The 15,883-nt window shown below is 41.6% G+C and overlaps 1 protein-coding gene across 5 annotated transcripts in view; it reads left to right on the forward strand.

The window, feature by feature from the left end:
• Positions 1–15,883, forward strand: part of whrna (whirlin a) — a 232,820-nt gene that overhangs the window by 157,183 nt on the left and 59,754 nt on the right. For 3 of the 5 annotated variants that reach the window (XM_076886312.1, XM_076886310.1, XM_076886309.1), the window contains exons 4-5: positions 6,014–6,297; positions 13,479–13,515. The exons of 1 other annotated variant lie outside the window; for it this stretch is intronic. In XM_076886312.1, the coding sequence (XP_076742427.1) occupies positions 6,014–6,297; positions 13,479–13,515 (321 nt within the window). The remainder of the gene's footprint in view (positions 1–6,013; positions 6,298–13,478; positions 13,516–15,883) is intronic. One more of the 5 variants, XM_012917469.4, reaches the window with a different exon arrangement.

Below are 15,883 nucleotides of genomic sequence, written 5' to 3' on the forward strand. Positions count from 1 at the left end.
CACCCGCAAACTTTTTTTACGTGCGCTCAATTTTTTTTTTACGTGCGCTCAGAATATTGGCACAAAAATAACGCCATAGTATGTCGCTTCATGTGGGGGGCGTGTCGAACACTCCCAGTCTCTAGACCACTGGTCCCTTTATGGGATTTGTCAGTCGTTTTAGACGCCCTCTCCCACCACCCCTTTGAGCCTATCGGGGCAGTGGGGTTAAAGTTTCTCTCTCTTAAAACCGCTCTGCTGTTGGCTCTAACCACAGCCAAGCGAGTTAGTGAATTACAGGCTCTGTCTATTCAATTCAATTAAATTTTATTTATATAGCACCAAATCACAACAAAAGTCGCCTCAAGGCGCTTCATAGATACAGAGAAAAACCCAACAATCATATGACCCCCTATGAGCAAGCACTTTGGCGACAGTGGGAAGGAAAAACTCCCTTTTAACAGGAAGAAACCTCCAGCAGAACCAGGCTCAGGGAGGGGCGGCCATCTGCTGCGACCGGTTGGGGTGAGAGAAAGAAGACAGGATAAAAGACATGCTGTGGAAGAGAGACAGAGGTTAATAACAGATATGATTAAATGCAGAGAGGTCTATTAACACATAGTGAGTAAGGTGACTGAAAAGGAAGAACTCAATGCATCATGGGAATCCTCGGCAGCCTACGTCTATTGCAGCATAACTAAGGGAGGATTCAGGGTCACCTGGTCCAGCCCTAACTATATGCTTTAGCAAAAAAGAAAGTTTTAAGTCTAATCTTAATAGTGTCTGTCTCCCGAATCCAAACTGGAAGCTGGTTCCACAGAAGAGGGGCCTGAAAACTGAAGGCTCTCCCTCCCATTCTACTTTTAAATACTCTAGGAACAACAAGTAGGCCTGCAGTGCGAGAGCGAAGTGCTCTAATAGGGTGATATGGTACTACAAGGTCATTAAGATAAGATGGGGCCTGATTATTTAAGACCTTGTATGTGAGGAGCAGGATTTTGAATTCAATTCTGGATTTAACAGGAAGCCAATGAAAGGAAGCCAAAACAGGAGAAATATGCTCTCTCTTTCTAGTCCCTGTCAGTACTCTTTGGTACTCTGGTTAGATACCATATTTCTAAGATTTTTAGGGCCGAGTACAATAACCTCAGTTTTATCTGAATTAAGAAGCAGAAAGTTAGCGGCCATCCAGGTCTTTATGTCTTTAAGACATTCCTGCAGTTTAACTAATTGGTGTGTGTTATCTGGCTTCATGGATAGATAAAGCTGGGTGTCATCTGCATAGCAGTGAAAATGTATGCTATGTCTTCTAATGATGCTGCCTAAGGGAAGCATGTATAATGTAAACAGAACTGGTCCTAGCACCAAACCCTGTGGAAGTCCATAACTGACCTTAGTGTGTGAAGAGGACTCTCCATTTACATGCACAAATTGGAGTCTATTAGATAGATATGATACAAACCACTGCAGCACAGTACCTGTAATACCTACAGCATGTTCTAATCGCTCTAATAGAATATTATGGTCGACAGTATCAAACGCTGCACTGAGGTCTAGCAAGACAAGCACAGAGATGAGTCCACTGTCAGAGGCCATAAGAAGATCATTTGTAACCTTCACTAAAGCTGTTTCTGTGCTGTGATGAGCTCTGAAACCTGACTGAAACCCTTCAAATAAGCCATTCCTCTGCAGATGATCTGTTAGCTGTTTGACAACTACTCTTTCAAGGATTTTTGATATGAAAGGAACTGGTGGTTGCTGACTGTATCTAAGCAGTTGTAAAACAACAACTGTTGAACTGTTGAACCTTGCACATTCCAGTGAGTAAAGTCAGTGTCTTCAGTGCACACTGTGGGCAATCAAGGCAAACTGCTAACAAGAAAAGCAATCACAAGGCAGTTGTTGGTGCCAGCACCCTCTTTGCAGACAATTTCACCCAGCTTCTGCCAGCAGCAACTGCTTAGGAATATACATTTTTGACTAACGGTGTGTTCACACCGAACGCGATGGACACAAACAAAAACGCCCCAAACGCCCCTAATTTGACGCGTGCACATTCGCGCCTCAACGCGTGTCCAAGAATCGCCCGCCTAGACACCAATTATAGGCGCTCAATCCCACCTGCAGAGCGCCTGTCCGTCTGCCTGAGGTTGGTAAAAGTATTTAATACGGTAGTCCTTTATTGATACCTGTGCTAATATGCTAAACCATCCATTTATACACTGCTAACATGGATGTGCTATGCTAACAGTGAATGCTCTCGGTGTTTACTGAAAGCAAACTGTGGTATCGAGACGACTGTTTATAATATTTCTAGTGATACTCAGTTCTCATCAAGTCCTGATTTAATTCGATTTATGCTGTTATCAGTGTTTGCAATGATAGCATGGCTGTGGTGTCCTATGAATGTATGCGCTCGGTGTTTGCTGATATGAAACTGTAGCATTAGGACCACTAAGTTAACCTTTGTAGTGATACTCACTCCTTTTTATTTAGACCTGGTTTAATTCTGGGATAGTTGAATATTTGTATATAATCACCGCAGACTGTTTTAGATTATATCTAATATATATCATGTAATTATCCTTATAATTACAAAATGTTTTATGTAAGATTTATGTTTTGTAATTTGTAATTTTGTAATTTGTAATTTTGTGATTTCAATAATGTATTTTGTAACTGCAGTACACATAATACTCATTTTAAACAATTTTGTCCAGGCTCCTTGCCACCGGGGACTCCTTCAGGACCATCGCGTTCAGTTTTCGAGTTGGTGTGTCCACAGTGTGCCAGATCATCCCCCAGGTAGCGACGGCCATCTGGGACTGTCTAATGGACGACTTCATGGCTGTGTCTTCACCTGGAGACTGGCGGTCCATCACAGAGGGATTCCAGGAGCGCTGGAACTTCCCTCTGTGCTGTGCAGCTCTGGATGGGAAGCACGTCTAGACAAAGGCACCCCATATATCATATAGGAGACACACACATTGATATACACTAAATATTTATTCCATTTCTTTTTTTGTGGTGCCCAAATTGATGCACCTGCTTGATTTTGTTTAAACAATTATTGCACACTTTCTGTAAATCCAGTGAACTTCTTTTCACTTCTCAAATATCACTGTGTGTGTCTCCTGTATGATATATTTAACTGACATTTTTTTATTGTAACAACGATTTATACAGTAAAATGATGTCTATTAACAATGTTGCCCAAACTTTTGCATCCCACTGTATTAGTATATTTTGTCATTAGTATAATATGAAATAAATTCTACATGTGTCAAGTCGTGTGCCAACATTTGCTGTGTAGTAGAACTGAGACATTAGTCATTATAAAAATTTATTTGAAATAATATTAAAATTCTCAAACAGAAAAACATTAAACATGAATATATAAAATATAAGTATTTACAGAGAGACAGGAATAAAAAGGACCAGCTGCTCTCCAGTGCAGGAACAAGGCTGAGGAGGAAATGCTCCATTGGAGACTGGTGTGGCCTCTTCAGGGACACCAGGATGGCCAGCTCCACCGCCAATGGACCATCCTGGGACCCGTCCCTCATCTGCCTCGGAGCCGTCCTCCTCTGTGGGCCTGTAAAACAGCACAAAACACAAAGAAATGAGAAGACTGCTACTAGATTTTAATTTCAACATCGAAAAAAAACAAACAGGATATAATCAGATAGGTTGAAGACATTTAGTAAAGGTGATCACAAGGCAATCCCACCGAGTAAAAAGCTATCAGTGCTTGCTGTACATCTGATGCTACAGTTACATACCTGTGGTGCAGCAGCAGGAGCTCAGGGACTGGGGAGCCAGGAGAAGCTACAGGGGATGCTCTGCTGCAGAATCAGTTGGTTCTATCAATACAGTATTAAATGTTAACAGGTTGAATATAATAATCATAGAGTAGACAGTGGTCCCTCATTTATTGCAGCAGGGGTTCTCAGAATAACTAGCCCCTCACCACGCACTTTGTACACCTTTTTTCCCCCACACACATGAACATTGGTCACAGTTCTCACAATTGATTCTCAAAGTGCAAACCTTTGTAGATTGCAAAACGTAAAAGTATTATTATGCCGCGGTTTGTCTTCATCTGCCTGCCACTTTCGTGCGCCTTTTTCCCTCGGGGTGCAGGTGTCTATTTCCGAATGAGGGTCATAGTTATGGGTGTTTTTGTGCTGTTTTTTCTATTGGACGTGATGGTTATCAAAACCAAACGTGATAAATCTGGCAAGCGCAGGCGACATGACACGGAGCAGATTTGTCAATCAGGCTGCAGAATGCAATGCTGTACGGTGCAAAAAAAAAAAAAATCTGCGAAAAAGCAAAGCAGTGACGGATGAGCGGGACCACTGTGTGCTGTTTATTAATAAACAATAAAATATATTCCTAAATGACAACATGCATAAAAGCAGAACGGTATTTGTACGTCAGTGGGAAAATAGCGGTGGCTTGCTAGCTTTTGTGCGGCTTCCCCGGGTCAGCGAAAACTTTCAAAAGAGAAATGAATGAACTTACCAGGTTGTCCGATCTCTTCACATATCTTCCTCCAAGCTCGGTCCTTTTTATTCCTGTCTCGGTACAGAAAGCAGCTGGTGTCGTACAGCTCCGGGTTGTTTGCTACGGCATTGATTAGCCTTCCCTCCTTTGAAGTATGAAGGGCTTTGGCTGGATCTGCCCCTTTGACCTAGGTCACAGTCACGTCACCAGGCTCCTGATTGGTTGTCGTGGCATGATTTGACGCTTGAGTTCAGATTTTTCCAACTCGAGCGGTAGACGCGAAACGCGCGTATGCACAAAATGCAACACAAAAACTCACGCGCGTGGTTTTATTCGCGAGTCAAACGCGCCAGACGCGCTACACTGATGCACGTTTCACGCGTTTTGGCGTTTTCGCGACGCAAATCTGCTTCCAAATTTTCACGGGACCCGCAATCGCGTGTCATCGCGCTTTTCCATTGACTTTACATGTAAACCTGACGCTCTATTCACGTCCATTGCGTTCGGTGTGAACACACCGTAAGGATCAGAGGTTGTCAGAGGGTTGCATACCAGTCTGTAGGCCTGTTTGACTGAGACCTAACATAAGCTACAACATGGCTAGCTTAGCAGTTTGTTAGACACAGGAACTGAGACTTCCCCATTGATCCGTTGTTTTGCAGTACTTCGCAACAACCATGTTTCCAGGTCTTCATTGTAATACATCTAATCATCAGGGTCTATGCTTGTCCTCCAGTCTAGTAAATCACTGCAAAAAGGATAGAGGAACTGTCTTGTGGTACTATACAGCAACTACACTAAATTTGAAAAACTAAAACAGAAACACAGAAAAATTGACACCAAGGCAAGATGTCTTTTTCAAATCGCCAACCTTACTTTTAATCTGTTGCTCAAGAATAATATAACAGGTTGAAATAGACCACTTTTTTACATTCATGTAGTGGTATTCAAACTGTATATTTTTAAGATAGTACTCATTGCCCATATTCAGTAGCCCAACCTTGGGAGCAAGTTTTCATCTGTACATACATATGTAAATATGTAAATGCCATAACTGTAGAAATAAAGAGATGCTGTTTGAGGCAGTCCTGGAGGTTCATCTTTACCCAGCACTGAAATAAAACACACCTTGGAGGGTTAAAGCTACAATATATCAGCTCATTACAGGAGACAGAAGGTACGATCCAAGGTGGTGTTTAGTATGGACATCATTATTCTCCTTCTGCCGCTGCCTCCAGGCTCAGCTCTTTGATAGAAAGTGAAATTACATATGAAAACTTTTTCAATTACATATTGAACAGTTCTGGTCCTCAACCTGTCAGTGAGCAGGGAGTTCTTTAATCTTTGTGTAATTATTTCTGTTCACCGCCCAATCTGAAAGAGCCCAAACTTGTAACAAGAAACCTGTAACCTAATTTTCTAATTCTCATCCATTACACACCTTATACTTCATATACACCTCCAACACCTCCATCCACTGTTACCTTTCTTTGACCTTTGACCTGTCAACCTGTGCATGTGACAGTCTCTGCCTGCTCCACCCTCAACGCCTTGCTCAGTCCCCTCCGCCACTCCTGTCTCTTCCCCTCCCCCCACTCAGGTTGGTGACCAGATCTTGGAGGTGAATGGCCGCAGTTTCCTGAGCATCCCGCACGATGAGGCCGTCAGAGTCCTGAAGTCATCACGCCATCTGATGATGACAGTGAAAGACGTAGGCCGCCTGCCGCACACCAGGACGGTGGTGGGTGAGACCAAGTGGATCGCCAGCTCACAGATTGCAGAGAGCTCTGCCAATAGCAGCGTGGCAAGGTAAGTCCTGACAGTCCCAAAATTATATGATGGTTTTGAAAAAGATGACTTTCTGATACTGCATGAAATATTAAACAGCCCTTTTATACTCATTTCCAGATTCCAGCTATTTTTATTCTTGCAATATAGTAAAGTAGATTTACATGAGTCAGCTAAAAAAAAATCCTCAATCATCTTGGGATTTGCAGCCCTTCAGTTCGCATACTGTCAAAAACAAGCAATTTTAGCCCTTTTCCCCTTAAAGCTATCCTCCCTATAAGCTGACTTTTTGCCTAGTTGTGTCCTTTTTGACCGAATCGTTTCTGGAATCCAAATTGGGAAGTCATTCCACAGAAGAGGATCAAGGCTCTACTAGGCATTCTACTTTAAGAAAATCTGTTGGCATAATATCATCACAACGAGCCAAAAGGACCCAATGAGCAGACTCACAAAAAATGAAAACAGTGAAAGGATTTTATGTAAAGTTAAACAAAAACTTAAAATAATGAATCGCTACTGGTACAGATTTAGCGGGGTGATCTGAAAGAGGGTGAAAACCAGCGTTAGAAATAAAGAAGTGGCTGTAACTACTTAGCACATCTAGAGACTGAAATCCTTGCCCATTCTTCTTTGCAAAACAGCTCAGTCAGATTAGATGGACAGCATTTGTGAACAGCAGTTTTCAGATCTTGCCACAGATTCTTGATTGGATTTAGATCTGGACTTTGACTGGGCCATTCGAACACGTGGATATGTTTTGGTTTAAACCACTGCATTGTTGCCCTGGCTTTATGTTTAGGGTCGTTCTCCTGCTGGAAGCTGAACCTCCGCCCCAGTCTCAAATCTTTTGCAGACTCCAAGAGGTTTTCTTCCAAGATTGCCCTGTATTTGGCTCCATCCATCTTCCCATCAACTCTGACCAGCTTCCCTGTCCCCGCTGAAGAGAAGCACCCCCAGAGCATGATGCTGCCACCACCATATTTGACAGTGGGGATGGTGTGTTCAGAGTGATGTGCAGTGTTAGTTTTCCGCCACACATAGCGTTTTGCATTTTGACCAAAAAGTTCCATTTTGGTCTCATCTGACCAGAGCACCTTCTTCCACATGTTTGCTGTGTCCCCCACATGGCCTGTGGCAAACTGCAAACGGGACTTCTTATGGTTTTCTGTTAACAATGGCTTTCTTCTTGCCACTCTTCCATAAAGGCCAACTTTGTGCAGTGCAAGACTAATAGTTGTCCTATGGACAGATTCCCCCACCTGAGCTGTAGATCTCTGCAGCTCGTCCAGAGTCACCATGGGCCTCTTGGCTGCATTTCTGATCAGCGCTCTCCTTGTTCGGCCTGTGAGTTTAGGTGGACGGCCTTGTCTTGGTAGGTTTACAGTTGTGCCATACTCCTTCCATTTCTGAATGATGGCTTGAACAGTGCTCCGTGGGATGTTCAAGGCGTGGGAAATCTTTTTGTAGCCTAAGCCTGCTTTAAATTTCTCAATAATTTTATCCCTGACCTGTCTGGTGTGTTCTTTGGACTTCATGGTGTTGCTGCTCCCAATATTCTCTTATGCTGGGCTTACACTGTGCGATTTTTTTCAGTCGCGCGAGTCAGCTCCTGCTCAAACTGTACAATTGACTCGCAGGGATTAGAAGTTCGTAGGTCACGATGCAGGTCTCACACTATATGGCCCGATGCTCTGATGCGACCTGAGTGCTCACACTGTGCGTCCATAAAATGAAGGTTATAACAGAAATTCTGTCGCTCTCTCTCTCTGTCTTTCACTCACACAGACACACCACCACCATCAACTTTGCTAAATTGCTAATGAAAAACATTGATCAGGCAGCTGTGATTGAGCAGCAGTGTAAATCCAACTATTTTCATGGTTGTTGTGGTCGTGATAATTTTGTGAGGCCACATCGAAAAGGCTCGGATGAGCTTTCCAAAGTTCTACAAGTTGTGCCTCCATCGCTTGTGTCCAGATCACACGCTACACTGCCGTGCTGCATCGTCTTTTTCGCTGACATTTGTGTTTGCACGTGCGCAGTGTGAGAAGCTGCGGTGACAGCCTCACAACCAAGCGATTGATGATCGGGAGCTGGTCGTGAGATGTTAATCGCTTCTCGATGCACGATGAAGGCCAAAATCAGGCCGATCGCCAAAACGGTCGCACAACTCAAAAATCATCTCAAAATGGGCCAAAAATCACACAGTGTAAGCCCAGCATTAGACAACCTCTGAGGCCGTCACAGAGCAGCTGTATTTGTACTGACACTAGATTACACACAGGTGCACTCTATTTAGTCATTAGCACTCATCAGGCAATGTCTATGGGCAACTGACTGCACTCAGACCAAAGGGGCTGAATAATTACGCACACCCTACTTTGCAGTTATTTATTTGTAAAACATGTTTGGAATCATGTATGATTTTCGTTCCACTTCTCACGTGTACACCACTTTGTGTTGGTCTTTCACGTGGAATTCCAATAAAATTGATTCATGTTTGTGGCTGTAATGTGACAAAATGTGGAAAAGTTCAAAGGGGCCGAATACTTGTTGGTCCGAGCTGTTTGTTTAGTATACATATTAAAGAACATATTCTGGCCAAAAATGACTCCTCATAGTAGTCCTGGATGCCAGCATGTTTCTGAGATTCTTTTCTAGATCTCACTCTTGTTATGACAAAGTTAAACTGAGCCATTACTTTAAGCCAGGCACAGAGTTAAGCTTAGCCTGCAGTTCCCATGTATCAGTTGATAAAAGCCAATCTCAACAGAAGAAGCTGCTTAGCTAATACCCTGGCTGATACCCATTTTTGCACTGATATGGCAAATCTCATCGATTCATCCATTTTCTGCTGCTAATCTGGGTTGCAGGGGCCATAGTCTAAGCAGAGATTCCCAGGCCTCTTTCTCCAGCCACCTCCTTCATATCTTTTGAAGACACTGGGGTGTTCCCAAACCAGCCAAAAAACATACTGTAGTCCTTTCAGCCTTTCTTGGGTGTGCCTTGGGGTTTCCTTCCAGTTGGTTATGTCCCAACACCTCATATAAGGGGCATTCAGGAGGCCTAGCAGTTAAATGCACGAACCACCTCAAAGGGCTCCCTCCTGCAAAGTGGAGGAGTAGCACCCACCAAAATGACCTTAACGTATGTCTAAGGAAGAGCCAGGCTACCCTTTGAAGCTCCTTGTATCTGGAATCTCATTCTTTCAGTCACTATTCACAGCTCATGATCATACATGACAGTGGGAACGTAGACTGACCGGTTAATCGACAGCTCCTCTTTCAATCTCAGCTTCCTCTTCACCACAGCAGGCTGGTACACTGTCTGCATCACTGCAGACAGTGTACCAATTCATCAATCTCCTGCTCCCTTCCCTTCCTGTGCTGATCTTCCTGACTTTCTATGTATGAAGGGTGGCGAGGTCTCTAAACAGACCAAATATAAATTAATCAGCATATAAGTGACCACCTTGTTTTGATTTAAAGAAACCAGTCCAAACATCAACTGTGTTTGTGTGTCATACAAACAGTATGACACAACATACCAGTTTGTGTGTCATTTGTTTGATTTGTGCAAAAACCAGAGCATGAAAGCCAACACAGCCTGGAGTCCATCCAGGGCTGCCTGATGACGAGGCTCACTGTATTGACAGTCTTTTTGCTTCAGTTATCTGTCCCATATTTATATCCGCTATTAAACATTCAGACATGAGAGTGATATCAATCCTCTTACAATATCTTCTCCTCGGAGTAGACTTACTTTCCGCGGTGAGCAGTCATTCAGCTGAAGTGTAGTTCGTGCTGTGAGTCAGTGCTAAAGGAGAGTAGTAGCAGTTCACGGATCAATGGCTTAGTGGTTGCTGCTGTGATGCTCCGTGTTTCATAATGTGTTTTTAAATGACTAAATGAGGGTTTATTACTTGTTCTCAACACTGCATGCAAAACACTGAATATTACTCAGCCACATTAATATTTTTTTATTAGCTTCAGAGGTTTACATGAAGTACCTTTGATGCACGTGTCACAGAAGGTTTAGCATTTTAGTGTATGCATTATACACTAGATTTCACCAGGGAATCTGCTATAGAAGATTTGATTTAATGAAAAACGTGATCATAAATAATGAACTGATAATTGTTATGTTTTAGGGTTTTAGTGTTAACACTGGCCTGTGGAAAAACACAGTGTCATTAGATTGATTGGCCTGGGATTCACTAAATCTACCTTAGTGCAGGTACCAAAGAGAAACTGAAAATCTATAATTATCAACACAACAGAAACTTTTAACAAAAAAAAATACTGCTACTACTATTAATAGTAGTAGTAAATCAAAAGAACTTGAGCTAAATGACGCACTGAGTTTCTCATTTCTTGCTACTACTATTAATAATAACAATAGTAAATATTCAAACTATTCTACATTCAGTGATGAAAACAGACACAAGGAACAACTTGAAACCTGAGACACCTACAGCTCAGAAAAGAAAGAGAACATGATGAAGTGCAGAGAAAACATCCTGTTGGTCTCTGATGAATTTTAGCGTCTTTAAGCATTTAATGTATTCAGACGTCTGACTTCTGGCGGGACTCCCACCCCCTCCAGTGTGGAGCTCCTCTCTAAATGCCACACCTGAACAACTCATCTGCAGCTCACAACCTGGAATTAATGTGCTCACCAACAACCAAATTAAAATCTGATGTAAATGCCAGACTGATTTTTCTCATCAACTCCGTAGCACACAACACATCGACCCAACAACCCAGAACTTGAAAGTGCTCTGATTCACCAAGGGCTAAACAAAAATCTGTTTACATTCACAATGAATATCTGCTCATTCCTCCCATCTGAGACGTCTCTTCATGGTTATTATGTGGGTTCTTGCAGCTCAGCTGTGAGGTAGATGTTTATACTTTGTGTTCACTGGTTTCTATACGATATCTCTCTGTGAAACCATTAAGACATAGCTGAAACTACATGTCATTTTGGTTTGACTTAAACAGACTTTTCTCATTTTAATAAATCTACATAAATGCAATGAGTGCATTTACATAATTTTCACACAGTGTCTTAATAACATCAAAAGAAGAAGGTGGAACATGCACCACGAGGCAGGGAAAAATACTAAAAACTCAAATACTAAAGATGTTTTTCCCTCTCTTCACTCATCTCTTCAGCATATTGGTTGCATGTATTTCCATAAATTCCATAGGTGAATTTCCATCAAGGTTTTTAATTCAGTTTCACTTTTCTTACATTTTTATGAATATGGATTATGCTCAAGCAGGGATAATAAACAGGAATCCAGTAAATGTTGATCATTCCATGCATCATTTACATTTATAATTAAATTAATAGTTGATAGTGATCATTTTAGCTTATATGCTTCCCTGATGAGTTTTCCCTTTCATCACCATAATTTTTATAGATAAAATGAGACTGATTGTTTTTCCCCCTTCTTGCTGATAATATAGTAGAAGCTTCTTCTATTGTCATCACCCCAGCAGGAAGCCCCACATGTTTAATTTGGCAGATTTGCACACGAGAATCCCATTCCTGATGCAACTCCATGAGGATCTTATCAAACCAGGGATCTGATACAACAGTGCTGCAATATGTTTCACTTTACATTTAGCTTGGATCCATGATTATTTTTACTGATTGCCAAAAATTGTAGCGTGTTGGGCGCTAACTTTTTTCGACTTGTGAAGTGGTACATGGAGGAAAAGTTTAAGAACCACTGCACATGACACATATCTGGCATTACAAAGAGAGCAGCCAAAGAGAAAACACAGGGAAAAAAACTTAAAGAAGAAAGAATAAATGGCTAAACTGGTCTCAGAAGTCCACTGGTCTTATTGAATTGAAATCCCTAAACAAGCTCTACACACTGTGTGTCTGTGTGTCACTGAGCGGTTGCACTGCAGTGTTTCCAGTTTAATTTTATATTCTGTTTTTTATTCCTGCTCCTGAAGGCAGTGCTGAGTTGTCACGTTTACTTGTGGATTTAGAGCCTTTTACATTGCCGGCACTTCAGAATGTAAAGACTCGAGTCATTTCACTCTAGTAGAGACGTGGTGCTGAGAAAATGACACATGTTTGAAAATCCCTCTTTTCATGTCCTTGAAGAGAGAGTGTGGGTGTTTTTCTTCCCCCCCCCCCAAAATGAATTTTAGTGTGTGCTTTATATTTACTGGAAAGCTTGGCCTGAAGACAAGCACGTCTTTACATTTCCTAGTGAAATGTCTTACTGCACAGCTGTTTCTGCCACATCTCTAAGCCATGACAAAGACTTCAAATCTCCAGTAGTGTGCATTTATCAGCCTGTGATAACTGAAAGATATTTTCAAAACTATATTAAAAAAAAAAGTGGCCTTTCAAGATATCAAATCCCCCTTTCAATTCAAAGCTCCAAATATATTTGTATTTGAGAGAGGAAGTACTTGAGCTGGAGAAACTGAGTTGCTATTAACTGTTTAGACAGGCTCAAAGTTTGCTCCTTTAATGCAGAAGAGCCCATTATGAGGATCTCTTGTGTGTGCACTCATCGTACTTGAACATCGGCATTGCTTGCCACTTTAACTTTGCTTTCACATCTATTTATTCCTATCAGTCAATACTGTCAAAAGGTATTTTCAGTCTGGAAAATTGGATCAAGTTTGCGTCATAAAGGAAATAAAGCGGCTAATACACATTTATCTGTCACTACATTAACCATTCTTTGATATTTGGCCATGTCACTCATCATAGCTTGCTTTGCACAGTTTGTTTTTATTCCTGCAGAAGTAGTCTGATGTTTAGGTTAATGTGTCACCGTCAGAAGTCAGAACTGTGAGGACATATTTAGGACATCTATAGGATCTGGCCAAACATTTGAAAGCATGGCAATACTTTGTGTCACATGAGACACATAAGCTTTACACTCATTGGAGAAGGGTGTGTACACATTTGCTGCAGTGTGCCTGCAACATCTACTAATGTGTGTTAATGTAGTGTTTGTTAGTGTATCTATAGATAATACGTAGGCATACTTTAGAAATATGTGGTGGAAGTGCTGCATTAATTGGCTGATTATTAATGCCTCATATTTGTCAGTTAAAGAATAAATATTTCTGCAAGGAAGGACAAGTGCATTTGTTTAATTTTTGCATGGTCACTAAGACTCAGTGATTTGTTTCTTCTCTTTGTTTGTTTCTCTGCAGCTTTTCTGTGGATCAAGGAGCTTCTGCATCAGGAAAGGTAAGACAAGTAATGTGCTCTTTCTATGTGCATGCACTGGAAGCTGTACACAGAAGCTATATATGTTTGTGTGCGTCTAGTATTTCATAGGTGGTATAATTTATTTCTGTGGCTGTCCTCATGGAATTATATGGAAGATGTTATGCATTTCTCTTAAACCTAACCTGTTTTTAGTGCCTAAACCAAACCAGTAATGGAAAATTAGATGAAGAAATAAATCAATAAAATTAGGTGAAAACCAAGAAAATCAACAAGCACAGAGGTCCCAAAACAGCACAAATTACAACCTCCTTACCATACAGGGAGTGCAGAATTATTAGGCAAATGAGTGTTTTGTCCACATCATCCTCTCCATGCATGTTGTCTTACTCCAAGCTGTATAGGCTCGAAAGCCTACTACCAATTAAGCATATTAGGTGATGTGCATCTCTGTAATGAGAAGGGGTGTGGTCTAATGACATCAACACCCTATATCAGGTGTGCATAATTATTAGGCAACGTCCTTTCCTTTGGCAAAATGGGTCAAAAGAAGGACTTGACAGGCTCAGAAAAGTCAAAAATAGTGAGATATCTTGCAGAGGGATGCAGCAGTCTCAAAATTGCAAAGCTTCTGAAGCGTGATCATCGAACAATCAAGCGTTTCATTCAAAATAGTCAACAGGGTCGCAAGAAGCGTGTGGAAAAACCAAGGCGCAAAATAACTGCCCATGAACTGAGAAAAGTCAAGCATGCAGCTGCCAAGATGCCACTTGCCACCAGTTTGGCCATATTTCAGAGCTGCAACATCACTGGAGTGCCCAAAAGCACAAGGTGTGCAATACTCAGAGACATGGTCAAGGTAAGAAAGGCTGAAAGACGACCACCACTGAACAAGACACACAAGCTGAAACGTCAAGACTGGGCCAAGAAATATCTCAAGACTGGTTTTTCTAAGGTTTTATGGACTGATGAAATGAGAGTGAGTCTTGATGGGCCAGATGGATGGGCCCGTGGCTGGATTGGTAAAGGGCAGAGAGCTCCAGTCCCACTCAGACGCCAGCAAGGTGGAGGTGGAGTACTGGTTTGGGCTGGTATCATCAAAGATGAGCTTGTGGGGCCTTTTCGGGTTGAGGATGGAGTCAAGCTCAACTCCCAGTCCTACTGCCAGTTTCTGGAAGACACCTTCTTCAAGCAGTGGTACAGGAAGAAGTCTGCATCCTTCAAGAAAAACATGATTTTCATGCAGGACAATGCTCCAGCACACGCGTCCAAGTACTCCACAGCGTGGCTGGCAAGAAAGGGTATAAAAGAAGAAAAACTAATGACATGGCCACCTTGTTCACCTGATCTGAACCCCATTGAGAACCTGTGGTCCATCATCAAATGTGAGATTTACAAGGAGGGAAAACAGTACACCTCTCTGAACAGTGTCTGGGAGGCTGTGGTTGCTGCTGCACGCAATGTTGATGGTGAACAGATCAAAACACTGACAGGATCCATGGATGGCAGGCTTTTGAGTGTCCTTGCAAAGAAAGGTGGCTATATTGGTCGCTGATTTGTTTTTGTTTTGTTTTTGAATGTCAGAAATGTATATTTGTGAATGTGGAGATGTTATATTGGTGTCACTGGTAAAAATAAATAATTGAAATGGGTATATATTTGTTTTTTGTTAAGTTGCCTAATAATTCTGCACAGTAATAGTCACCTGCACACACAGATATCCCCCTAAAATAGCTAAAACTAAAAACAAACTAAAAACTACTTCCAAAAACATTCAGCTTTGATATTAATGAGTTTTTTGGGTTCATTGAGAACATGGTTGTTGTTCAATAATAAAATTATTCCTCAAAAATACAACTTGCCTAATAATTCTGCACTCCCTGTATGTCCTGGACTCTTGTAAAGTTTTGTGGAGTTTGGGCTTTTTTTTGATATTCATATTTATTTGATTTATTAGTTTTGTTTCATTCTTGTATTTCTGATGTTAGATTTTTGTAAATGTGTCCAATGTTTCTCTTGTCTTTGTCTCCATCTGGTTTGTCTGTGTCATACTTTGTTTCTACTTCCTGTTTAATTTTAGACCTCAGTCACACAGGCCCACAGGCCAGTTGGCGAGTCCTTGGCAACCTCTGGTAGCTAGGAAAAATATTTGGATTCCCTAACTGGATGTAGAGTGATTGCTGGAGGCTGCTGGTTGTTGCCAGGTGAAACTGGTCACAAAGAGGGTGCTATACCAAAAGTCTACTTTTGATTGCTTTACTTGCCAGAACATTTCTGTGTTTGCCTGCAGTTTGCATGAAAACATGGGTTGTCTGCAAACACTGGCCATTTACTCACAATTAAAAGCTACGAGAAATGGAAAACATTTGCTGTCACAGTTAAAGATGTG

Source organism: Maylandia zebra, linkage group LG7 (assembly GCF_041146795.1).
Source record: "Maylandia zebra isolate NMK-2024a linkage group LG7, Mzebra_GT3a, whole genome shotgun sequence".
NCBI lineage: Eukaryota > Metazoa > Chordata > Actinopteri > Cichliformes > Cichlidae > Maylandia > Maylandia zebra.